The sequence below is a fragment of the Brienomyrus brachyistius genome, chromosome 9 (assembly GCF_023856365.1).
Source record: "Brienomyrus brachyistius isolate T26 chromosome 9, BBRACH_0.4, whole genome shotgun sequence".
NCBI classification, from domain to species: domain Eukaryota; kingdom Metazoa; phylum Chordata; class Actinopteri; order Osteoglossiformes; family Mormyridae; genus Brienomyrus; species Brienomyrus brachyistius.
The window spans coordinates 8819051-8842271 of NC_064541.1; the positions used below are offsets into that span (position 1 = coordinate 8819051).

Below are 23221 nucleotides of genomic sequence, written 5' to 3' on the forward strand. Positions count from 1 at the left end.
TTTTTTTCTCTGTTTTCTGTGCAACGTAATTGCCAGACACGGTGGATCGGAACCGCAGTTCCGCGTCTTGTTTCCCTGCGGTCCTTTTACCGCGTTACACAGACAGCGCCACGGGTTGGGTCCGAACTATTTTACTTGCTGCGTTGTTTTTAAATGGAGATATTTGGCAGTACGTTTGACGACTCTGTGTTTGAAGAATGCAGAAATAAGGTCCCTATTGCTCTTTCTTCCTACAACGCAAAAAAATGTGAACCTAAGGTAGGTTTCTTCCTACTGCATATAACAGGACGAGGTACGCGTTACTGGTACAAGCTAATCAGGCGAACGTCTGTTTGTATTGGTACGTAACATGTTTTACATTACATGTGATAATGTAACTTCATGCCCACTTGTTTTAAATGTAGCATGATACTATCATGAGCTTGAATTAAAAATCAGATAAGTGGCCAGCGTATTGGAAAATTGTGCACGTCATGTTCTGTTATTTTGAGAAGAAGAAAGATCGTACCCCTTTCCAGTGATTGCATTCTATTCAAAACCTTTTCTGATGCAGTGGTTCTGTGAAAATGTACCGACAGATGATGAATTGGAGGAGCAAAAAGTTTTCAAATTCCGTGCAGATCTGGCGTATAGTCAAAACGATTATAAGGTAATAACATTTCACATACTAAAACATTCATTTACCTTCGTCTAAGAAATTATGCCATCGGCCATGTGTAACTGAGACACGAATCATGGAACTGGGTGACTGGAAATATGCTCAAATTATTCACTGTACTTTCATTCAGAAAGCTCTGGAGGACTACTCCACGTGCCTGTCCCTTATACCCAAGGGAAACGTCGCCATCAGACGGGATGTGCTGGAAGGCCAGGCCAGGTGCCACTGCCACCTTGGCAGACGCGAGGAGCCCCTGGATATTGCTGACCTGCTGGTGAGCCCCTCCAGCCTTTATAGTCATGTTTTCCCTGCTCCCCACAAAATTAGACCATCTTGATTATGTAAAATAATTTGTATAATTATGAATTGAATTTAGATTCACCTTAATTGTCCTTGCACAAAAAGTGCAGGTACTGTGGCAATGAAATGCCGTTTGGCGTCTAACCTAAAAGTGCAGTGCAAAATAATGCAACCATGCTAGAAGCAGCTGTAAGATATATAGATGTGTGATAGAAATACGTGCATATATATGGTGGTATACATGATGTGATATAAGAAATGAGTTTATACAGAATCTATTGGGGCTTTTCCACTGTCCCCAAGAACTGAGCAGTACTGTGAACTGGATTTTCACGTCTAGCAGAAACCACGCTCTTCTGTGCGCATTGACGGCGCATATGCAGGATTATCGATTAGGTATTTCCAGTAGGTGGCAGCACCAACTTTCACAGATCAGCTGTCAACAGCGAAAGAGTAAGAGGAAGAATAGTTGTCATTGTTGTAGTAGTAGCTATGGTGAGTCTGTATGAGGCGGTACCCGTATGTCTAATTTTTCATATCGTCCAGGCATACTGAGATATATTGTATCATATCATAAAACACTGTTTTGGCATTTTGACAAATTGGCAATAAAATTCACTGAGTGGGGGGGCAGGGGCTCCTGGTTAATTTTTCTGTAAGGAATTCAAAATTTATATATATATAACTATTTAACTATGAAGGAAGATTACGCAGTCCTTGGTACTGGCTGGGATTTCTGATACGTATTTGCTATTGTGGCTGAGGTGACTAATATATTAACATTCTCTTAGTATACTGCATTGGGAGACATGCACAGACATGCAGTGTGTGGAATATGTCAGAATCACGGCTTCATTGTGTTTTTTATGGACAGAGGAAGGAAGCGACAAACACTGGCCACCTTACGTGCGCTTTAAACCTTCGGCTAACGGTCCACCAGCTCTTCGGAGATGTCGGTGAAGAGATCTCAGTCCTTCGGCAGCTCGTCTCCCTACACCCTTATAACCCCTGGTACTGGCAGAGGCTGGCGAGGTGTTACTGGGCCCTCAGCCCGTCCCCCAGGGACAATGGGTGCCGAGCTGATGGACACCACAGGGCAGAGAAGACGGCAGAGATGAGCAAAGGGGGGCAGTGGACCGGACAAGGGGCGGACATCCGGCTAAAGGCTTGCATGTGTTTCGTCCGAACCAGGTGACTGAAACGGATCATCAGTAATAGGATTATTCTCATTATGTACCTGATCTCTTCATGGTCAGCCATCTTAATATACCTTCCTGCATATTAATCTCATATTCCATCCCTTTATGCTGCTGTACTTAGTGTTTGCACTAGGTGAAACCCACTCCCTATCAGTGCTGTTTGTATGAAACACCATGATTCTGGGACAGTATTTTTTTTCCATGCCACTGCCTATTGTGTGTGGATTGTATGACAATAACTCGATTGATTTGACCTTCCCCCTGCATGTGTAACTGACTGATTATGTATCTTTTTCTACCTCCGTAGACTTCTGATCCATTTGCTGAGGATCCAACAATCCTCGTTTGTGCTCCAGTGCAATGAAATAGCCCTGAAGGAGGTGGAGGAGGCCCTGCGATGCTTGGGGCCCGATGCGAAGACCCTCCAGCTGATTTCAGGGGTGCGAAGTCGGTTATGGCTTTTCAGTACCAAAGTGTGTTTGCAGATAAGGGTGGGAGGGCGGCTTGTGCCAACTTCAAGTAGTATAATGTGCTGAATCGATGGAACAGGAATGAAGTCATCGTTCTAATGATCTCTTTGGAGATGCAATCAACTGTTCTTACAATAGGAATTTTAATGGAGCCCACTGCTAAATGTTTTTATTTTAAGAAACATCTCCAGCATCTCATTCCTGCCACCACACCCATTTCCTGTGACATAGGGAGAGTCTGATATTGACCTACCCGCTTTCCTCCTCCTTTGCCTCTAGGTGATGGCTGAAGACCTTGTGCCAGAGAAGATGAAGGAGGACAGCCAGGATGGCGAGAGCCTGGATGCTCTGTGTAACGTGGACTTTGACGAGCGGTGGTATGACAAGCTTAAAAGGCGACTCAGCTGAACAGGATGCGTGGGATCAGGACTCGACCACAGGGAGGCACTGTTCTCCTCGACTTGTGGCCTGGCTGTGGTTCCGGGTGTCTCGTGATCCTGCAGCCAATGGGGCATGGATGGACTGATGTTTCTGAGGAATGCATGACGTTTACCTAGTGATGGCCGAATTAAGCTTTGTGAACCATTTGCTGTATGTTTTCATCCCACTAGATGGTGCTCTTGGTTTGCATTAGGGCATGAATTGATTCCTTTTTTTGAATAGAGAGCGCCATCTAGTGGGGCCACGAGATACTGCAAATGATTAATGAAGTTTAATTTGGCCATCTCTACTTTTATCTTAAGCTTTTGAATCCAGCTATTGATGAAATCTGTATTTCTGTATTAAATGTACTGTATATTGGAACATTCCACACAAGCGGGGCTGTAACGACATGGACTCAGCCTGAAGTTTTCCAATTCAGGCAAGGAAGGGCTTGCTGTTCTGTTCTAGTCCTTAACATGCTCCAGGTCTCCGAGTGGATTATAGTTTTAAGTGATTTTTAATGCAAATTTACCATGCACTCAAAATGCTTAGTAGCATGTATTAAATGAACAACGAATTTAAAATACAAAGAGGACTTCCAGTTTGCTTAAGAGTATTTTTAACGTTAGTAGAAAAGAGAGGGGAGGTCACACAACACTGGAAACCCCTTCCCTCTCATTTCTGCTCAGCAATATGCAAAGATATTTAGTATTAAAGTAACACCCCCACTTCCTTCAAAATGGATTTTTTTCCACAGCTGATAAAATATTTTCTCAAATGTGCTCATTTTTGCTGTATTCAATATCAGTGGCATTACATTTAAATGTTTACCGACAAAGAATCTATTTAGTGAGTTCTTTTCATTGATTTATCCATAGCCACTGTAGTAGGTGAGTCTGCCAGATAAGCAGGTTGCTCCCATTAAGATCGCAGATTCCTAGCGGGAGCTAGCTAAACTTTGGGCTCCCACAAGTCTCACACACAGCCTTGGCTGCTTAAATGCCGAATTCTGTGCAAATACAGGCTTTCCTGAATACAGCGTCATTAGCAGTTAGCTGCATACTGACCCGTACTGTGTGGCTGACTGGCCATGCACAAATAAACCGTTTCTGTTGAATTGGTGCCAGTTTTCTCACCAGTTACTGAGCATATTCCTCCTCGTGAGGGTGGAGCAACGTAGCTAGAATGATACAATCCCAGGACCAGCCTGTTAGGCCTGGTTACAGGCAGGACCGGGCCGTGGTGGATGGTTCGCCAGCTCAGGTCACTTGTGGCATGGTTGCTGCAAAATAACGGTCGGTGGATGATGGGGCGCCAAGATATGGGGGCAGGTGGTGATGCAAAAGGTGCCCAAAAGCTTGGCTGGGCACCCGGCTCCTGGGTGTGGGTAAAGGGCGTGGTCATCGCCTGGATTGGAGGCAGAGGCCTGTGGGTCGGGTCCGGTTGCCCGGGAATGCCAGGAATGGGCTCAGAGGAGGCATAGAGCTGGCGGAACTCCAGGTCAAAGGGCTCAACACTGCTGCCCTTGACAAGGATATTGACGCCCCTGTGGATCTTCCAGGACAGCCAGGTGAAGCTGTGGGACAGGACAGGGAGGAGGTGTGGTCAGGTGCCACAGCCACTCATGTGAACCTGCTTGCGTTTGAAGGACCACGTTTCTGCGCAACTTTGCAAAGAACAGTGGGGAAACGACATGGGCTGTTTTTGGACTTATGATTTCTGTTCAGCTCCACATGGGCTGGGGTTGGAGTATGGCTCAGCGGGTTGGAACGCTGTGCCTGTGATTATCACTGGTACGAATCCCGTGGATATTAGAGCGATTTCATCATTAGGCCTAAGAGCTTCTATGCTCCAATCACTCCAGGGATTAATCTGCCTCTGCTTTCTCAAAAGCGCATGTTGCTTTGGTGGAAGGCATCTGCGAAGCAAATGAACTGTAAACGTTAAAACGAGTTCCAGCTCACCTGAAGGACCCTGCGAGAACCTGGGTGCGGTCGATGATGACAAACTTCTCCTTGACCAGGCCGCTGAACTTCTTGCCGGACTTGGCGCGGTACGTGCCCCCCCCAACGCTGCGGATCGACATCCGCTGCAGGGAAATAACTGGCTGCCTCACCGAGACTCATAAGAACATGTTTCATTGTGAAATAATGTCACACCTTTTGTGTGTTAATCCTTATTAATGAGCTTTAATACTTCTGTAGGGCCTTCCCCATTATAATTGCCTTAAATTGTTTACCACCAAAAATCATTAACAATAAATTCCAACTGTAGAGAAAGGTAAAACAAGGCAATAGGTGGAAAAATCCTTACCAAATTTGGTTTTACATCTGCATCCTTTCAAATCATTTTCTTTTAAGTAATTAGTGTAATGCGTACTTTCACATACGCGCGAGTGTCAAACTCGCACTGCGGTTCTGCTGAACTCACTTTCAGCTGGGGAGCAGCGATCTGCAGCTTCTGGCACATCTCCACGAAGAGATGGATGTTCTCGCGATCCAGCAGTAGGTAGGTGAACACGCCGCGTTTTCCCGTGGCCTCCAAGATGTCACAGAATATCTCCACGTCGCTGAAAGCGTCGACGACGACTGCCAGCACCTGCAGCCACGCGGGTGTCAGCGTCCCTCTACCCAGCTCCCCGCACCCCCCGTCTCAATGCCGCGAGGTGAAAGCATTCAGCCAGTCACTGGCAAACACGTACAGGTATAAACGGGTACATAAAACAAGTTTTACGGCTGTGAGCTCACACCATAAACTCAGAACCTTTTGCATAGTTACATCAGTCATTGAAGCTATCTCACCCGGGTTTTAGAGAGGGAGGGGGACTTACAGTGGTAGCCTTGTTGATGGACTCGCGCAGAAGGTCTCGTATGCTGCTCGTTCTGTTGGACCCAAGAAGCACCTCCACTGTGGGAGGCTCCTGCAGCTGGAAACTACCCTGAGTAACGGGAAAGCGGCGATCAAAGTCGGATGGCTTGGCGTCCACGACATCAGGGCAGTACATCTCAGAAGACCTCGAGGAAGCGTCTGTCTGCTCCGGGTCCCATTCCTCATCCCCTCTGGGACCGTTAGTGTTCTTTAGGATGTAGTCCTTCTCCTCCCGGGACAGGAAGTCCACTTCTACCTCTTGCGCCAGGACATCGCGATAGGCGGCCAGGCTGCGGTCCAGTAGGGCGTCAGTGGCCAGGCGGGCGCTCTCGTTGTGGCTCAGGTCTATCTCTGACACGAGGAATGATCTGTATCGTATCTGCTGCACCCGTCGCCTCACCTTGCCCACCCGGTGGCACCTCGAGAAGCGGCCGCTCTGAGGCTCCATGTCGGGGAGGCACGAGGGCCGGGCCACTGTCCGGTCGGCGGAGGGAACCGACTGGTGCTCTGGGACGCTGTCAGGCAAGGCGTGGGAAAGCACAGCTCGGCTCCCAGCTGAGCCACCCATCTCAGGGCGGGGTCACACGGTACAGCAGAAGATTGAAAGGTATGATCACATGGCTGTCAGGTCAAATTAGCAGTCAGCAGCTACAATTTTAATAGCTTTTTTTCCTGTATGACACCTATGACGGGTGGTGCATTAACTGACTCCCAGTTTAAGGTTCACATGTAATCGCTGTCATGTAAAGCCCTGTTGGGTAACAAGTTTCGTGAAAATAATTAAGACCAGTGAACACTGAATGATTCAGGACTGAGGCAAAGTGTTTATTTGACTACCAGGCAGAAAAATGCTATTATACAAATACATATATAAAAATAGTGCATACGACGTTTTCTGTACAATTCAACACAAGATGCAGGTCTGTTACTTGATATCACAGAGAAGTGTTAATGCAAGATCACGGGAATGGCAGCTTCGGGCTGCTTTTTAAGTATCCAGCACATAGATCCTTAAATCAGTCTTGCGCCTGGGTAAACGTCTTTGAGACGGGTGGGTCATTAAAGGAATGGTTAATCAATGAATTACTGAGGGTCAAAATCTATTTATAAGTACACGAGTGTGATCACAAGATAATACCAGGACCTGTGGATAAAAGTGAATGTCACACGGCTGGTGCTTTAAAATGACTGGTGGTCTGTGATCTCTGGGCCGCCTTCACAGGGACGGGGCTCCCGGTGGTCTCAGAGCTCTGGGCCACCTTCACAGGGACGGGGCTCCCGGTGGTCTGAGAGCTCTGGGCCGCCTTCACAGGGACGGGGCTCCCGGTGGTCTGAGAGCTCTGGGCCGCCTTCACAGGGACGGGGCTCCCGGTGGTCTGAGAGCTCTGGGCCGCCTTCACAGGGACGGGGCTCCCGGTGGTCTGAGAGCTCTGGGCCGCCTTCACAGGGATGGGGTTCCTGCATCTGCTCTGGCGCGGGCGGCCAGCTTTCGGCGCAGCTCTTGCACATCCTGCATCAACTCCCGCTCCCTGAAATCCAGCTCGGCCCGGCACCTGTCGAGAGAGACTGGGCCAAACGGAGCCCGTGGCGCCAGGTCAGCTGTGCTACGATGTTACTAAACAGAAAGGGAGGCTTTAATCCCATAGTTTGTAGGACCCTGGAGCGCTGACAGGCACAGGGTACCTTGTTCCAGCCAGTGTTGTGAGCGGCAGCACAGGATAGCCCAGCCCTCTGGGATCCAAAGCCTTTCTTAGCAACAGAGGTGTGATGCACCTCTTAGGTGGGATCAAAGGTCATTTGCCATACATATTTAACTTAAAATGTCAGACTGGTACGGTGTTTCCTAGCATTATATGTAGTAGTAGTAGTAGTAATAATAATAATAATAATAAAAGTACTTTATTGGTCTCTGTGGGGAAATTCTCTGTACGCCTCCCCCAGTTTGCTCTCTCTAGGTGTAGAGCAAGCTGGCCAGGAAGGGCAATCACCTCTTGCAGCACCCAGGGGCTTAAGGGCCTTGTGAGTGTGCTGGGGGGGGGGAGCAGGGCAGGTTCGAACCAGCTATCACAGGCACAGAGGCTTTGTCCACTGAACCACACGCTGCCCCCACTTATACTCTTACTTCAAAATACATGGTGTTCCAATGCTTATATGTTGCCATATGCGCTAAACTGAGGGGTGTGTAATTGCTGTCTGTGAACAGAGACTCACAAGGCACAGACTCACAAGGCACAGACTCGTCTGTGGAGGACCAGTCACTGAGGCGGATGGCATCGGGCGCCTGTCGCTGGGAGGCTGCTTCGTGTCGTCTGGGTGAGCAGGGAGACCAGCATGCATCTGAAAGGAACACACACACGCGCACGCACACGCACACGCACACGCGCACACGCACACACACACACACACACACACAATCAGCGTCTCTCAGCCCTGGGTGCTTAAGCAGTCCCGCTGCCTCTCAAGGTCTCGGCTCCAAACTCACCGAGTGACTGGCCCTGACCCCCACACTGTCGCTCCCTCTGGGTCTGCATTCCCAGCTTCCCCCTCCGAGCCTCAGCCGCGCTCGCAGCCTGGGCCTCATCCTCCTGCTGAGTCCTCCTCTCTACTTCCTCCCACTACACAGAAAAACACAGCCCCCAGTGTCAGGAAACAGGCACAAAATCTAACCCCCCCCCCCATGCACACACACCTCTGTGTTCATGTGGATTATCATTATTCTAATAAAAGCCTCAAACAGACCATTGAAGCGTTACAGGCCTGGAAGTGAACTGCACTGTGATGCATCACCATTCTGCGAGGCTCTTATCCAAAGTGACAAACTCTTATCCCTTTTTTCATGGCTGGATTCCCTCTCTCTCTCTCTCTCTGAAGCCCAGCTTCAGTATCTTGCTTATGACTACAGCAGCAGACTAAGAACTTGCACATTAATGCACATAAATGCCAGATTAGTGAAGTTCCATCTTACGTGAGACACTGACCTGTTACTGCTGATATAGTAATCATTAGAGTACAATGTGGGTCCTACGAACAATGGGGGGGTTTGTTTTTCAGGGCCCCTTATCCCCCCCAGTGAAGTGACTATTTTGGTCCAACGGGGGGCTTCCAAATGGTTGGTAAACACCACCACTGCCAACAGGTCCTGCGGTTGTAAAACCACACACAAAAAACACACAAGGGCTTTGCTCACTTTCCAGAAGAACCCTAACCCTACTGTCACCTTTCTGCTCTCCATCTTCTTCATGGCCTCAATCAGCTGCTCTTCTGACGCGTCGGCCTCTGCACTCCTAGCGGCCAACCAGTGCCGGTCCCTCCCCCGCTCTCCATTGACCTGCTCCAGGCGCCCCAGCACCTCCGCCCTCAGCTCTGCCTCCGCCTGCAGCTGCTCTGCCTCTGCCAGGGACTCCTCCAGCACCTGGGATGACAGAGTGGGAATCAGCCCCCCCAGAGGTGCCTTCCCCCTCCCCCCCAAACATTCTGTATCCCTGATGATGGTGACTGCCACACCAATCACACCATCAAATGGCATTCATACCCTACTCTGAATTTATTTACAATAGTTTAAAAATCTGTTAAATAAAAATAAAAACACAGATGGAAGTATGCCTTTAAAATGAGCATTTCTGAAACATTTCGACACAGTGTAGATGTACAAACTCGGTACTGACTTTAGGTTCTAACAGCAGTATCACTCTATTACATTGACAGCTTGCTCTCCTTACTGGTCAAGCTTAGCCTATCTGCACTTTGCTATAACGTCCTGTGATATATGGCCCTGCTTGTATACTGCTCTGAACAAAAGCATTTGCTAAATAAACATACATGTAACATAAACAGTACCCGAGAAACTGACTCAGCTCACCTTCCTGATGCCCAGGCCGCAGTTGGGGTCCCCCTCCAGCATCCGCTGGTAGGCGGACTGGTCTTCCTCCTCCGCGTGGCGTTGCCAAGCAACCGCCTCTGCCCTCACCTCCTGCGTCACTCTCTCCTGCTCTTTGGCCAATTGCTGCAAGCAAGACGTGTGTTGAATGTCCCATTTTCACACAAAGCAAGCAGTTGACTGGACTGGGACATCAAAGGATAAACGGAAGGCTGTTGGGTCAAGTCTCAGGACAAAAATGAATAAAAAAAAATTTAGCTTTTGCAAAACTGTTAGCTATCAACAAAAAATAATATTACTAGATGTTTCATATGATGTGTGAAAATTTCATACTTTCATATTTCAATTTTAGACCGAAGCGACCCCTGACGTGTGACTGGATAATACTTACGGTCCTAGGCACACTTCCCTGCTGACACCCCCTACCCACAAAGTGAAACTTGCTAAATCACCTACGTCAGCAGATGGTGCCCTAAGCGAAAGCCTGTGTCGCACAACAGGTCGACTGATGATGATTATGAATAATGACTCCTCCCCTTTCATTTTTCCACTCTGGGGACGGTTCTGATGCTGAGAAAATCATTTAGAACTTCTCTTTTTGAAAGAAGTGGAACAATAAAGAGTGAAGCAGAGTAATGTGGAGGGTAATAGCACCTCAGGAGAGTAAAGCGTGTTTCTGTGGACACCACGCATTGTCATATGTCTCAGCAGGAGCTCACAGACCCCCAGCTGACCTGCTCTAAGAGCCTCCTCTGGGCCTGCAGCTCCATCTGACGCACTTCGACATCCTGCACCGCAGCCGCGGTCTCCTGCACCCTCAGGGACGCCTGCTGGGACAGGGGGGGGACTGCGTCAGAGCCAGGGCCTGACCCGGCCCAATAGCCACGCCCCGCTGCGTATACTGGCACACACCTTCCTCTCGATCTCCTCGTCCAGCCTCCGCAGCTCCGCCCTCTTCTGCTCCTGCTGCTGATGGAGGAAGCGCCTCCTGGCCGCGTCCAGCAGATGGAGCTCCTTCGCCTTCAGCTCCCGCTTCATGGCGGCCAACCTGAGTGTGCGTCAAGGGACTGCTATTTAAAATAAAATTATTTTACAGAACCGCGAGGCGAAGTGGACACAGACCTGCGGCGCTGCTCGGCCAGCCGCTCTTCCTCCCCGCGTAGCGTCCTCCTACGTCTCTCCTCCTCCTCTCGGAGCAGCTCCTGCTGCGTGTGCCACGCCTCGTCCTCCGCCCGCCTCCGTACTGCCTCCGCCCTCAGCTCCTGCAGAGCTTGCCTGCGGAAATCGTGTCCTCGCTTAGGCTAGGACTAACACCTGCCCAGACCCACACCCGCAGCCCGCTGCTAGAAGCAACATGGAACTAGATGGGAGATTGCCAGGGCTATAGTAAGGCTAAAATAGATCAGCTTAGTGACATAAAACTTACATTTAAATGTATTGTGCAAAGAGGAATAGAGCAGAAGAGAACAGCAAAGAACAGGACTGAACAGCATAGAACAGAACAGGATGATGTGATCCCTTCACTAGCCATGGGACTGAAACACAAAGCCTTCTGTATTTGGGCATGGATCCCTAGCATGTTGGGCTACACCCAGCCCCATACCTTTCTCTCAGGTACTCCAGCTCTTGCTGACGTATCCTCTCACGTTCCTGTGACCGGTACTCCACAACAAAAGCAGGGTACTTGTTGAAGATGGGGTATTGGCCCTGGGTCAGGGGTTCGAAGTCAGCCAGCAGGTTTTGGGGATGGATCTCCTCAGGGGTGCTCTCCATCAGGTGGTAGGCCTCCCTGATCACGGCACTCATGTCCAGGTTGTTTCGGTGATGGAAGAAATACTGCGGGTTTTTTTTGCATGGTTGCATGGTTTAGTGCTCGCCTTAAAGGCCTCTCTTTAAACCAAACACCTTTCCGATACCCCAGGATGGTCTCCTCACAAAAAGTGGGTAAAAACTAAAATCTTGTGAATTGCCAATTCAGTTCTGTTTGACTTTATTACTTAAATATACCATATAACATATTACACACTAACACGTGTTTCATTTGTATTACCTGTCAATATCTGGCACTAATCAAATCTACAGGGTTTGTGTCTAATTGCGGGGGGGGGCAGAGGGGCATTCACCCCCTGGCCTATCATGGCAGGGGTCCCACTACACACTACAAAATTTATCATCTACCCAATCAACTTTTACCAAGTACCCCTTTTGATAACAGACAATCATGTAAAATTTCCAACATTTTACCAAACCCCGCCAACGCCCCCCTCCCCCATCAGCTCCGCCTGCTGTGAGACCCCTCCTCCGCCCGTGGGCAGGTGGTCCTCCATCATGCCAGAAACCATGCTATGGGGTGTTACATGGGGGCCAAATCCCGCCTTCATCCAAAAAGTGTGGACAACACTGAATGAAGATGCCTTCACCAACAACAGGGCAGAAGGCAGTTAAACCAGGAGTGGAGTTTACATCTGTGACTGCATGCAGGGTTCAGCTGTCGTCATGGCGATTTGCGGCGGGGCAGACCTGGAAGTCTTCCCTGCGGGTGCAGAGCAGCAGCGGAGCGCGGCTGCAAGTCACGTACGACGCCACGGCAAGCAGCAAGAAGGCAGGGTGGTTGGAGAAAACGTTATCGAACAGCATCAGCCACTCATCCCGCGTCAACACCTCCGAGAAGAGAGTTTCCAGGAGGGGCCAAGCGTACAGCTGCAGGACAGACAGGGCGAGATGATCCCAGACCAGGGAAAATGCTGAAAAGTGCAGCAGGAGGCACAGAACTTAAGGACCCGGTCGGTTCCCATCTGCACACCTGAGACGTGACACCACAGTGGACCAGATGCTGGAGTAGCTCCTTGTCGTGATGAGCCAGGACGTTCTCCACCATGCTGAGGACGTTCAGAGGAGGGTTGGGGAAGTACTCAAACCAGTGCTGGCACCAGTTCACTGCGAAAGGCAGAAGGCAGCACTGAGCAGAGAAACGGAACGCGGCGCTGATTATCCGGCTGACTGTCGGGGCACCGGGACGCACCTATGACTGTGGCGATCACCTCGAAGCAGACCAGGGGATTGTTCTGGAACAGTTTCACGAAGGGAAAAGCCAGCAGGGGAAGGTATTCGGTCTCCCCAAAGATGGCCGACCAGTGGGCGAGGGCAGAGAGGACCCTGCGTGACAGCAAACGACGACCAGTAAGCGGTATGGGAAACCGGGTCATATCAGACCGCAAAGAGTGGAGAAGAGCCTGATCAATCGTCACTCACGAATCCACTATATGTATCCACACTAACAACAGTACAGCCCTCCTCCAGAAGCGTGAACTCTCGACATACATGTACAGGTGTGTGTCTGTTACATGAACAGATTTAATTTCTGGCATCTGAATCTGCAGTGCATCAGTGGTAAGCGTCTCCCAGGCATCTGTCAGGCAGAGTGATATGCCCGTAGTGTGCCCGTGTGGCTGCCCGGCATCGCTCATTTCGCGGCATGCTGGCGGCGTGCAGGGCACCTCTGCAGGCCGCGCTGCAGCCTGGCACTCTTCACGGGGTAGTGCTCCTGCAGGGTCAGGAAAGCCGAGTGCTGCCCTTTGTCCGTCAGGCTGCCGAAGGCCGAGCAGTTCTCTGGCAGATGCAGGAGGGAGCGCCAGATGAACATCCTGTCGAAAAGGATGGAAGGCAGACTAGCACTACAGGGTCCTCCTCACACGTGTCACACACGCTGGAGACCCGGGATTCCCCTACCTGTATCTGGCAGGGTATTCCCCGAATGTCTTCAGCAAAGCCCGGACTCTCTTCTTATTCAGTGGGTCTGGCATTTCATTCTGCAAGGCCAATCTCAGTCACTGGAATACTAACAAAGTGGGTATTATTGCTACCTTTTTTACCTTATTTCTACCTTATTTTATCCCAGTTCCCAGAACAGCTGACCCAAGCAGTCGGGAACTCTAAACGCCTTACAGGTGTGCTGGCAATTGGGATAAAACAAAAATGTGGACCTGTTCAGTGTGCCCCGAGGCCTGGTTTGGGAAACACTAATGTAAGGTATGTTCTTTCAAAATACTGATAAAATTAAAGTTATTTCAGATCCACGAAGGGAAAAAAAAAAAAAGTATGGAGGATCTGGTATGTAGCATGATATAAATGATCAGAATTCATTTACATTTCCTTTATTTAGCGACACCATTATCCAAAGCGACAAACATTCCTGAGAAAGCAGAGTCAGACAATAGCTGGAGCAACTAGGCACCTGTTGATGGGCCCGACAGTGAAATCGCCCCGTTGACCCAGGGATTTGAACTGATAGCCTTCTGGTCACAGGTCATAACCAACCGAGCCAAAAACCGGCCCCTGTTCATCAACTAATACATAATTAAAATCAAGAATCCAAATGTACAGGACAAACTGACCGCTACTCACCTCTTTGTGCTCTGGTAGGGAGGAGGCTGGAGGCCTTGAGGCCCGATCCTGGACCTTGTGTCCGGATGTTCTGGTGGGCCGCAAGACGGACCTGCTTGGGACCCGCGCCGTCATGTTGGAGTCGTCTGCCTGGCCTGGGGTGGTCACCACTTTCACCAGGGGGGCTGGGGGCTGGAAGGGAATAATAAGAGACCTCATAACATGACAAAACAAAGCAACCAAACTTCTCCCTGTCGTTCTCAGGATTCAAGGAGGACATGAATTTCTGAATTTCATTGGGCCAACATTGCTACTGGTTTGGGTATGAGGAGTGCAGAAATATCACACTCGTCCCAACAACACGAAGTTACACTGGACCAGGGAAAACATTTGCAGTTACCTTCCTTACATGCCTAAATCCATTTGAATTAACTTCATGGGAACCTGGACTGTTTGTGGACTGAAATGTAGACTTAAAAAACTGAGTAATATAGAATTCGATCTGAGAAGATCCTCTTACTCTGACTGCACAGTCAAACATCTTCTCCCGTGTCTGAAACCTGACTCTCATAGCCAAGCTCTCTCGTCGCGCACGTTCACCCCCATGGTGGAGAGGTGCTCATACCCTACTGATGTCCCGAGTCAGGGCCTGGATGCTGTAAATGTTCAGCGCCCCGCTCTCCATGACGGCCACGAGGTGGCGGCCACTGGGGCTGATGGATGCGGAGGTGATGCCGTCGTCATGGCGACACACTTCAAAGAGGAGCTTGCAGCTATGGATGCTGATGAACCGCATGATGCCCTCTTGACTCAAAACTCCCAGCACCTGAGAAGAAACATTCAGAATTAGGGGGAAAATGTACAACTGAACCTAAATGAAATTCACACTGGAGCAAGAAGATCTTGACTAAATTGAAGTTACGTAAAAAACAAACTTCACCATTGCAAGGCGGTAGGTTTGGATTTCAACATTGTTAGAGTCCAAATCAACCCTAACCCCCCCAACCTTCACCCCCCCCCACACACACAGTACTACCACAATATTGGTAGGGACATGATCCCGAATCATCCATACCCAAATCTACGCCGCGGATATTTGTCTGGTTGTATGCTGCTAGTAAGTTAGCATTAACAAATTAGCATGAGCGAACATACCTGGCTGGAACCACCGTCGAAGCTGTCAGGCAGGAACTCCAGCTGCCGCACGGTCCTGACCTGGGCGGGCATCTGAACGGCCCTGAGGAGCTGCTGGCTCTCCAGACACCACAGGTGGAGAAGGCTGGAGCGGCCACCAGTCGCTAGAATCCGCCCATCCCTGCAAGGGCACAGGGCCTCTTACAGACCTTGTATTGGTCTTTAACTGGGTACACATCCACAACACTGCTCCACAACCATGTGATGCTACGGATAACAGTCAAAGACAGATCAGTAGCTTTTCAACCATTTCACCATTGTCTAAAGTATACTGTTCATTAGCCAAGTGTTATGGCTACCACTGTAGGTATGGTTTGCGATTTCATCCTCTTGTTTTCCGGTGGACGGATTATTGTTAACCCTGCAGATGGATTAAAGGACGATCACAGCTCCCCCAAAACCAGTACTGACCGTGTGACCGCAAATGCTCTATAGCCCATCTTGGGCCCCTCCCCTGGCGTGGGCAGCTGGTATTTACAGTACAGCGTGTCACTCTCCCAGGCGAAGATGGTGTCATCACTAAAACAGCTAAGGATGGTGTTACTCCGAGGCAGGAAGAAAACCTGGGAGGAAAATACACATAGAGACAAATGTCAAACGCCACAACGGTGCTGGTTTGAAGCCCAATCTTATCTGCATCATCAGACTATTACGGTGACACTCAGTGTAAGTACATGCGAACACTGTCGCTAGGTCACGAGTCACCCAGCGGTCTCTGACAGCGACTGGGGACCATTAAGTGGGATCAGACGCTTTTGAGATGCCTTCCAGGTAGTAATTAGTCTGTTCATTTGTTACTCTGCTAACGATGAATCATTAGCCACCAGCAGGACTCGTAGCACTAAACCTCCATGTCGCCATGTCAGGTGACTGCAAGTAAACAAAAGCATATCTCAAGCCCAAAAAATATTCTGCTGTGAAAATCTAAGCGACCCGGACATTCAGCTGCTTTGCTTTCATCCAAAGTGATTTTTGCTCATTCCTAAGGGCAGATATTTCCCAGGAGTGGGTCCTGATGAAGCATCATGCTAGAGGTTAAATACACTCAGATTCTGGGCCCATCGAGGGCCCCCCCTTAGCGTCGCCCCGCCCAATGACCTTCTGAAGGCCCACGGCCTGCCGCACGTTCAGCTTCCGCTTCCTTTGGAAGGTGTCCAGGTCCCACAGCTGAGCCGTGTCGGCCGAGGTGGTGATAGCGTAGCGGCCGGAGCTGTGCACCGAGACGGAGGACACGGCGCCGGCGTGACCCCTCATCCAGCTCACCAGCTGCCTCGTGTCTGGGACACACACACATCTTTGTGGGGACCCATTCATTTTTATAGGGAAAACCCTAATCTCAGCTATGACAACCCTAATCCTACCCAGCCATAACCATAACCATAAGTAACCAAAGAAGCTACTAGAATCCACCCATCCCTATATGGTGCAGAGCCTGTTACAGACCTCGTGTTGGTCTTTAGCTCAGTCCACATCTGCAGCACTGCGCCACAAACATGTGATGATTTTTGCAGTTTTTACTTTTTTGATTGCAGTTACAGGTTTTTATTAAATTGAGTTTCCCCTTGTGGGGATTGAAAAGGTGGTCCCTACAATTTCAAAATAACAGGTCTTTATCACATTGTTGGGGCATTTGGTCCCCACAATGTAATATATGTAGTGCCTACCACAATTATTGGCACCCCTTGTTAAGATTTGTAAATAGGGTAAAAAAAATATCCACCTTTTGGTGAAGTCTTCATATCAGACAGGAAATAATGAGAAAAATCCAACCCTTAACTGTACCCCAGTTAATCAGGAAGTCATGGATCACACACTCCAATCAAAGATGTACAATTTACTCAGGAAACATGCTTGAGTTACATGGTGTTCACTATATTTTCCATGCCAATAATTGTGGCACATGTGTTTTTGCTAAAAAAAACTTGATGACGGATTTCTTTTTCTTTGATTAAATTTATTTCAATGAATTTATCTTTTTTTTAGTGTGAGATTAAGCCACTTCAGCAACCCACACACACTCACGCAGGCAAATACACATGCAAGCACGCACATGCGCCCACAAAACTAAATCAATGCATTTTTACCACCAGACAAAGTATTTATATCCTAAAATGGAGAAAAGTGGAAGGGAGAGAATTTTTGGGCATGAAAAGATTATGACTGACCAGTAAGTTCTTTTATCAACCAACCAACCAATCAGTACCTTTATCAGCTGATAAATAACCAGTCCCTTTTTCTATCAATCAATACCTTTATCAAAGCACTTGATGGAGTAGTCAGCCAGCGCCACCAAATACTCTGTCGTCCTGCGCAAATTAAACGCCATGGCTGTGCACGCCTGTCCTGTTTTTTGAATGAGTTTAAACCTATCGGGAACAGCAGATCACAACATTAAATGATCGAATAGCTAACAGGTCGTATAGAAGCAATATAAAAACACAGACTGCAGGGTTGCCAAATTTGGTCAGCTGGCTGGCATGAGATTTTCCATACGAAACAAGTCATTTACATGTATGTAAGAGTTTTATTACCTTGTAAACAGTCTACAGGGTTTGCAAACTGCCCAGATGCTTCTGATGTAGCTAATTTTAGGTTTATGATAGAATAATATAGATTTACTGGAAGATTTCTTGCATGGGTGAGAACCAGAAAGCGTGAGCGTCACGCCAGACGCGGGAAAGTTGGCAACCCTGCAAACTGTTGAAAAATATATCTCAGGTTTGTATGCCCACGGCGAGAGCAATTTACCTGTTTCTCCCAATATCGAAAACATAGATGTTTCCATGGTGATCACCAGCCAGAAAGACCTCTCCCGTAGCATCGAACGCCACCTGCAGGAACCGCACTGTTTTCGAATGGTAAGCGGTGGCACTCCGGATTACGGTCACCATCACTCTGTCACCAACCAGGCACACGTGGAGATGGACACAAGGGACACGCTGAATACAACATTTACACCCGGTCAATGAAGTAGATGTACATTTAGTGGACAACTATCCCTGCACGTCTAATGGTGATGCAACAAGTTCACACACTTGCTTTGTACAGAAAACAGAGGCTAATCCAGAGTGTTCAACATATAAATCCCTGGTTACAATTATAATGTTAAAAGTTTACAAAACCTAACTGTGTGGCTAGTGGTATTCTGTAAGTGATTTAAGTAAACCTAACTTGTGGTGCTGCGTATTTCTGCACGCGTAAGAGTAAATTAAAACTACAGGACAATAAACAAAACGTCATATGTACAGATCAATATCAAACACTTCAGATCAAGAACAACGAAGCGGAAGACACACACAGACGAATCATCTCCATCAAACCAGAAACAATATCACAATAACCACCCAAAGGTCTGTAATTATGACTAATTTACTGTAATGTTATTTGTCTTTGGGTGAATACAGTCCCCGTTATTGCGATCACATTTCCGTGCACTAACAGTTCCTTAATCTTGCCGCAAACAAGGCGCCGTATGGTCTTGTTGAATGCAACTTTTACCCACCCGTTATTACTTGGCGAAGGTGCAGGTTTTCGATGCCAGATTTTCCCGTCCTCCTTATTTCCTATATCCGTCGTCTGCATTTTGCAGTAAGTAAAATCTGTCAGTCTGCCAGACGCGAGGTGAGACAGAGATCTTGCGAGCGATTACCGGCGGAGAGCCGCTTTGTATAAACAGATCAGACCGGCAGAGTAAAGAGCTGCAGACCAAGGCGCTCAGCGCAGCGGGAAATTTAAACGGCGGCGAATAGACGGCTCGCCGTTCGGCTATACCTCTCACAGTTCTAACTGAAGAAGTTCGCAAATATGCACAACGTGGGTTTTAAAAACTACATCGCAAATAAAGGCCATATAACTTTAATTAAAAAAATCCACGAGCACGCGAATATCAAGATTTACGTTAAACCAGGAAGTGGCGAAGACATATAAACAGAGAAGGGCATTGTGGGTGTTGTAGTTTCACCGGACTTCCGTCAACGAACGTGAGCAGACTACCCATCTAATCACCTTAACTGCTTACGCACGTGTACCTGCGTGTTATTAAACTTTTAAAATGTTTTAGGAAACTTTTAGAATAGATGGAAATGATAAGTACAACAACACTTTTTAACTGTATCGAAAGGATCTAATCATTGCATTACGGCCCTGGGATTGTGTACTGTTTACTTCACATAAGTTTTAATGTACCAAACGTACCTCTTTGTAATATTGTAAATTATTCATTTGCTTTAAAATGAGTAAAATGCTATGAAGGAATCACTGTTCACATTTGTTCAAAATGATAATAGTTATGCAGAACAGATCGAATCATTTTTCAAAAGGCAAACCAATATGTTCGGTCCTTTAGGCACATTTTAAAATGTTTCTGCTTAAGAATTTGCTTACTGACTGAAAGCATTACTCGGTAAGCTTACTGTGTCACCCACTGAAAAACAGTACAATTTTTAAATAAATTATTCACGCTAAGTGGACCCTCTCACACCCAGGGTTGGCGATTTAAATCTTTCACCTGATTTTATAGAGATTGCGTGTTCTCCATGGGTCCTTAGTTTGACATCTGTAAATTTTCTCTAAATTTAAGTATGTGTCCTGTGATGGATTGGGATCTTGTTCGTGCCCCATTTTGATTTGGTTATAGTTGCTGGTGTTATCCTGCCCTGTTCAGCCAGCTAATACAAGAGCAAATCTGCTCGAGTTTCCTGTTTCTTGCTCTGCTCAGTCCACATCATCTAATCACATCTTGTCCCCCCGCTGTTCCTGGTGAGGATCGCGGTGGCATGGACGTTGACATGGATGTTAAGAGATAGATAGAATACAGACAATGCAATCACATGATTGGTGGGGAAGCATCGTGTAAATTCGGCATGGAAGTTTGGCATAGAAACAGAATGTGTAATAAAGGGGAAAGAGTCTTCAGCTCCCATTCACTCAGCATCCAGGCTGGCCGTTTAGGTCCCCCACGATGAATTTTGCTGATTTTGGGGGGGGGGGGGGGGGGGGTTGGGTTTCCCATCAGTACATTTTGCTGGCCTACAAACCCATGAGCACAGATGGACAAAACCTGCTATGCCAGATGGCCAGTCAAAGTCTGCTCAACAGGGAAGAGTCACCTGTGTCACTCCAGCAACATCCATTACTTTAAATACTTTTGGACAGATTTCACCCCCACAGCCTTCCCGTTATATCATCAGCAAATTAAAGACTGAATGAAAATGTCAGGAAGAGACAAATTTGAAACTGATCCAATCAGAAGTAGCATCTTTAGTCAGTGTTGATTGTAATTGCTCATGATTGGATAGTGTTCATTTAATTGGCTTCAAGTGTGTAGAAAAATACAGTTCTGGCTATAATGTCTGTCTGCAAACTCTTGTGCCATTATGTCTCTGCCAGGCTATTTTATCTTGGGTCTTACTTTCCAGCTTGGTGAATTTTATTAAAAATAAGAATAGCAGTGCTTTCGAAAATACGATAAACACCGTTCGTACATGTAGTTTCTGGATGGTATGAAAAATTAGACCCCCCACCCCCACAAGTCTGTCTGTGCCACAGTTGGATTTAGGTTGGAAAAAAATATTCCAACATAATTTAATAAATTTCACATTTAATATGAAGGAAAACAAGCCACGTGGAGTAGAAATGGCAGGGGGAAAACAGCATGTTTAACTTAATGCTATGGCATAAAATAGCATTACAGAGATTTCCTTCAGAAATCTAGCGTGGGCAGAGGTAGACCAATCTCTGTGTTAGTGTGTGTGTGTGTATAGTATGTGTACACAGAAAAGTAAGTGAAAATGTATTAGACTATGACTAAACCTAGTAGTGTCATTGATTGCATGTACTGTAGATTTAGTCGACTGTCCTGTAATTTTTGTTGACTAAAACTAAAACCAAGCTGCATTTCGGTCGTAAGACTAAAACTAAATCAAAATATACGGTCAAACTTAACACTGCCATGGAGGTCTCTGACTAACATAGCTTCATTTGCAGCAGTTTCTGATCTACCAGAAGTTTCCAACACTGCCTCCTGGTGGTAGCAGCTAGGTTCAGCAATGTCCTTTCCACTGCTGGACAATAACCCCAGAGATGATCAGCTGAGCCCGGCTGGGTTATGTGAATGGCCTGGCCCCTACTGGGTTATGTGGAGGGTCCCTGGCGAACTCGTAGGTCAGTTATTGCTGCCAGTGATGTTGGGCAAACTGCGATACATTAATAACCATGTTATCAATCAGTATATATATTTTTTTCCTTGACGACCTCAAGTCAGTACTGCACATGCAACTGAAGACTACAAAAGCCAAATAGAACTGTATGCTTTTAACGTGTATTTGTGCCACCTGCCACAAGGTGGAGCTACTGAAACTAACTTCACTAGAGCTTTTTGCAGCATTTGACTTTTCAGGCCTTACTATTTTCAACATAATGCTTACCTTGTAGTCACATGGCGTATGCTGGTCACAGGTGAGTTAATGCTGACAGGAAATCCCAGAAACCATATAAGGGCTATAAACAGAATGCACATTAATAGCCAGTGCTAACTGATAAAATGCTGAAGACCCGATGAAAGAAGATTTTTCATGTCTTTGTTTCATGTAGACTTGATTTTATAGATTTTAAAAACTCTTTGTGCTGAGAATTTGCTTAAATATTGTAGCACTCATTGAAATTAGTGGAGTGGTCTGCATATTATTCTATTTATCATTTTGAACATAATTGTTTAAGCAAAACCACCCAAAGCAGCCAGATGGAGGCCAGACATCCATCCATTTTAGGTGTGATGCTGGCGATATCCTACAACCTTATAGAAGGGAACCTCCAGTCACTGGGGCAGTGATTTATACTGGTAGGATGTTTCCTAACCAAACAATAAGGGTTAAACAGTTAAACTGTAAGACATTCCGTGCCACCGAGAATAAGGACACGCTTTACTCTGCTCTTTCTGACGCTGTTTGACTGGGGAGGGATCCTGTGCAGTTTCCCCCCCAAACCCAAATCTGAGTGCATTTAACATGTGATGGCGAGCTGTTTCTGGCTGGGAGCCAAAGGGGGCGGGCAGTCCCCGGCGGCAGCCAGCTTCCTGTCTGGCTTGGGCCTGTGGTAGCCGCTCTTTGTCGCACTCACGCACCGGGAGATCGCCGTGGGCTCGCTTCCTGATGGGATGATGTCTAATGACCATGATCTCGTCAGCACCATTTTTCTGACGGTCGGCGTGCAGCTGCCTCGTGCCAGACACATTGTTTTTTAATTAGGGTGGTTAGCAGAAACCCAACAGGCTGTTTCCATGGTCTCTATCCACCTCTTTTTGTGTGGTGATGGCGCTGGGGGGGGGGTGCTACAGAGCGGCCCCCCTTGCCAAAGGAACAAATAAAACGCAGTACTTCACCCTTTACTGCCACAGCCCTCTGAGACCACCTGCTGTGTTCTTGTATCACGGGCCCAGAGCTCAGAGCTTCTGTCACATGATCTGTATCATCCAATCAGAGACTAACAGCTGTGATGTCAGCACATGTGACAGCTACTATAGATACAACCACGTAAACATCAGAAATAATAGATGAATGTAACCTTTTTAAAGCCCCCTGCAATCCTTTCCCATCTCTCCCATTTTTTGCCCTCTTGACGTTTAATAAGAACATAACTGACTGCTTTCTAAAACTGCAGATTAACTTTAGTTCAAAGATTAAAAAAAAATATTTATTAGAACAATTTGAAATATGTGTATGTGAATGGTGTGTGTGTCCTGCAGGTATTAGGCACTGTCCCATAACTTCCAGGATAGGCTCCAGAGCTCCTGCAATCCTGCATGACAAGCAGGCATAGAAAATGGATGGATGGATGGATGGATAGAATGAAG

At 47.4% G+C, this 23221-nt stretch overlaps 3 protein-coding genes across 10 annotated transcripts; 1 reads left to right on the plus strand and 2 right to left on the minus strand.

Moving 5' to 3' along the window:
• The first annotated feature begins 14 nt into the window (after window positions 1-14).
• zgc:101716 (uncharacterized protein LOC492784 homolog) lies at window positions 15-3640 on the plus strand. Of its 2 annotated transcripts, none has more exons than XM_049026905.1 (6): window positions 15-340; window positions 579-649; window positions 789-932; window positions 1833-2149; window positions 2465-2597; window positions 2907-3640. In XM_049026905.1, exons 1-6 carry the CDS (start codon window positions 154-156, stop codon window positions 3033-3035), a joined length of 981 nt encoding a protein of 326 aa, XP_048882862.1. In that variant the 5' UTR covers window positions 15-153; the 3' UTR covers window positions 3036-3640. The 2 variants fall into 2 exon arrangements, with proteins under 2 accessions (XP_048882862.1, XP_048882863.1); XM_049026906.1 differs by having other exon boundaries at window positions 15-258; window positions 554-649.
• A 188-nt stretch (window positions 3641-3828) lies between these two features.
• On the minus strand, window positions 3829-6518 carry LOC125749534 (protein FAM83A). The gene is made up of 4 exons (XM_049026888.1): window positions 5881-6518; window positions 5481-5648; window positions 5015-5139; window positions 3829-4626 (listed from the first exon to the last, which is right to left on the minus strand). The coding sequence occupies exons 1-4, from the start codon at window positions 6484-6486 to the stop codon at window positions 4095-4097; spliced, it is 1431 nt and encodes a 476-aa protein (XP_048882845.1). The 5' UTR covers window positions 6487-6518; the 3' UTR covers window positions 3829-4094.
• A 204-nt stretch (window positions 6519-6722) lies between these two features.
• Window positions 6723-19294, minus strand: tbc1d31 (TBC1 domain family, member 31). 7 transcript variants are annotated; one of them, XR_007399947.1, is made up of 23 exons: window positions 18875-19294; window positions 18121-18267; window positions 17623-17738; window positions 16471-16649; window positions 15784-15935; window positions 15334-15493; window positions 14804-15004; window positions 14200-14370; window positions 13525-13604; window positions 13293-13439; window positions 12818-12951; window positions 12599-12732; window positions 12316-12495; window positions 11399-11631; window positions 10918-11070; window positions 10708-10843; window positions 10530-10622; window positions 9778-9921; window positions 9136-9330; window positions 8401-8533; window positions 8130-8255; window positions 7178-7484; window positions 6723-7132 (listed from the first exon to the last, which is right to left on the minus strand). XR_007399947.1 is itself a non-coding variant. In XM_049026876.1 (22 exons), the coding sequence occupies exons 3-22, from the start codon at window positions 17696-17698 to the stop codon at window positions 7360-7362; spliced, it is 2952 nt and encodes a 983-aa protein (XP_048882833.1). In that variant the 5' UTR covers window positions 17699-17738; window positions 18121-18203; window positions 18875-19294; the 3' UTR covers window positions 6723-7359. The 7 variants fall into 7 exon arrangements, 6 of the variants coding, with proteins under 6 accessions (XP_048882833.1, XP_048882832.1, XP_048882831.1 ...); XM_049026876.1 differs by having other exon boundaries at window positions 6723-7484; window positions 18121-18203; XM_049026875.1 differs by having other exon boundaries at window positions 6723-7484; window positions 8145-8227.
• Between the last annotated feature and the right edge of the window lie 3927 nt (window positions 19295-23221).

Bases quoted from the DNA above. Each gene is read 5' to 3' on its own strand.
- tbc1d31 (XM_049026870.1), bottom strand. From the start codon at position 18,954: ATGCAGACGACGGATATAGGAAATAAGGAGGACGGGAAAATCTGGCAT. The intron at 12,496-12,598 runs GTGTGCAGATGG...TCTGTCCTGCAG, and splicing joins ACTGTGGTGTCACGTCTCAG to CTGTACGCTTGGCCCCTCCT. The intron at 10,844-10,917 runs GTCTGTGTCCAC...ACGCACACTCAG, and splicing joins CTGGCCGAGCAGCGCCGCAG to GTTGGCCGCCATGAAGCGGG.
- zgc:101716 (XM_049026905.1), top strand. From the start codon at position 154: ATGGAGATATTTGGCAGTACGTTTGACGACTCTGTGTTTGAAGAATGC. The intron at 341-578 runs GTACGTAACATG...ATGTACCGACAG, and splicing joins GCGAACGTCTGTTTGTATTG to ATGATGAATTGGAGGAGCAA. The intron at 2,598-2,906 runs GTGCGAAGTCGG...CTTTGCCTCTAG, and splicing joins CCCTCCAGCTGATTTCAGGG to GTGATGGCTGAAGACCTTGT.
- LOC125749534 (XM_049026888.1), bottom strand. From the start codon at position 6,486: ATGGGTGGCTCAGCTGGGAGCCGAGCTGTGCTTTCCCACGCCTTGCCT. The intron at 5,649-5,880 runs GTAAGTCCCCCT...GCGTGGCTGCAG, and splicing joins CCATCAACAAGGCTACCACT to GTGCTGGCAGTCGTCGTCGA. The intron at 5,140-5,480 runs GTGAGTTCAGCA...ATTTCCCTGCAG, and splicing joins TCGCTGCTCCCCAGCTGAAA to CGGATGTCGATCCGCAGCGT.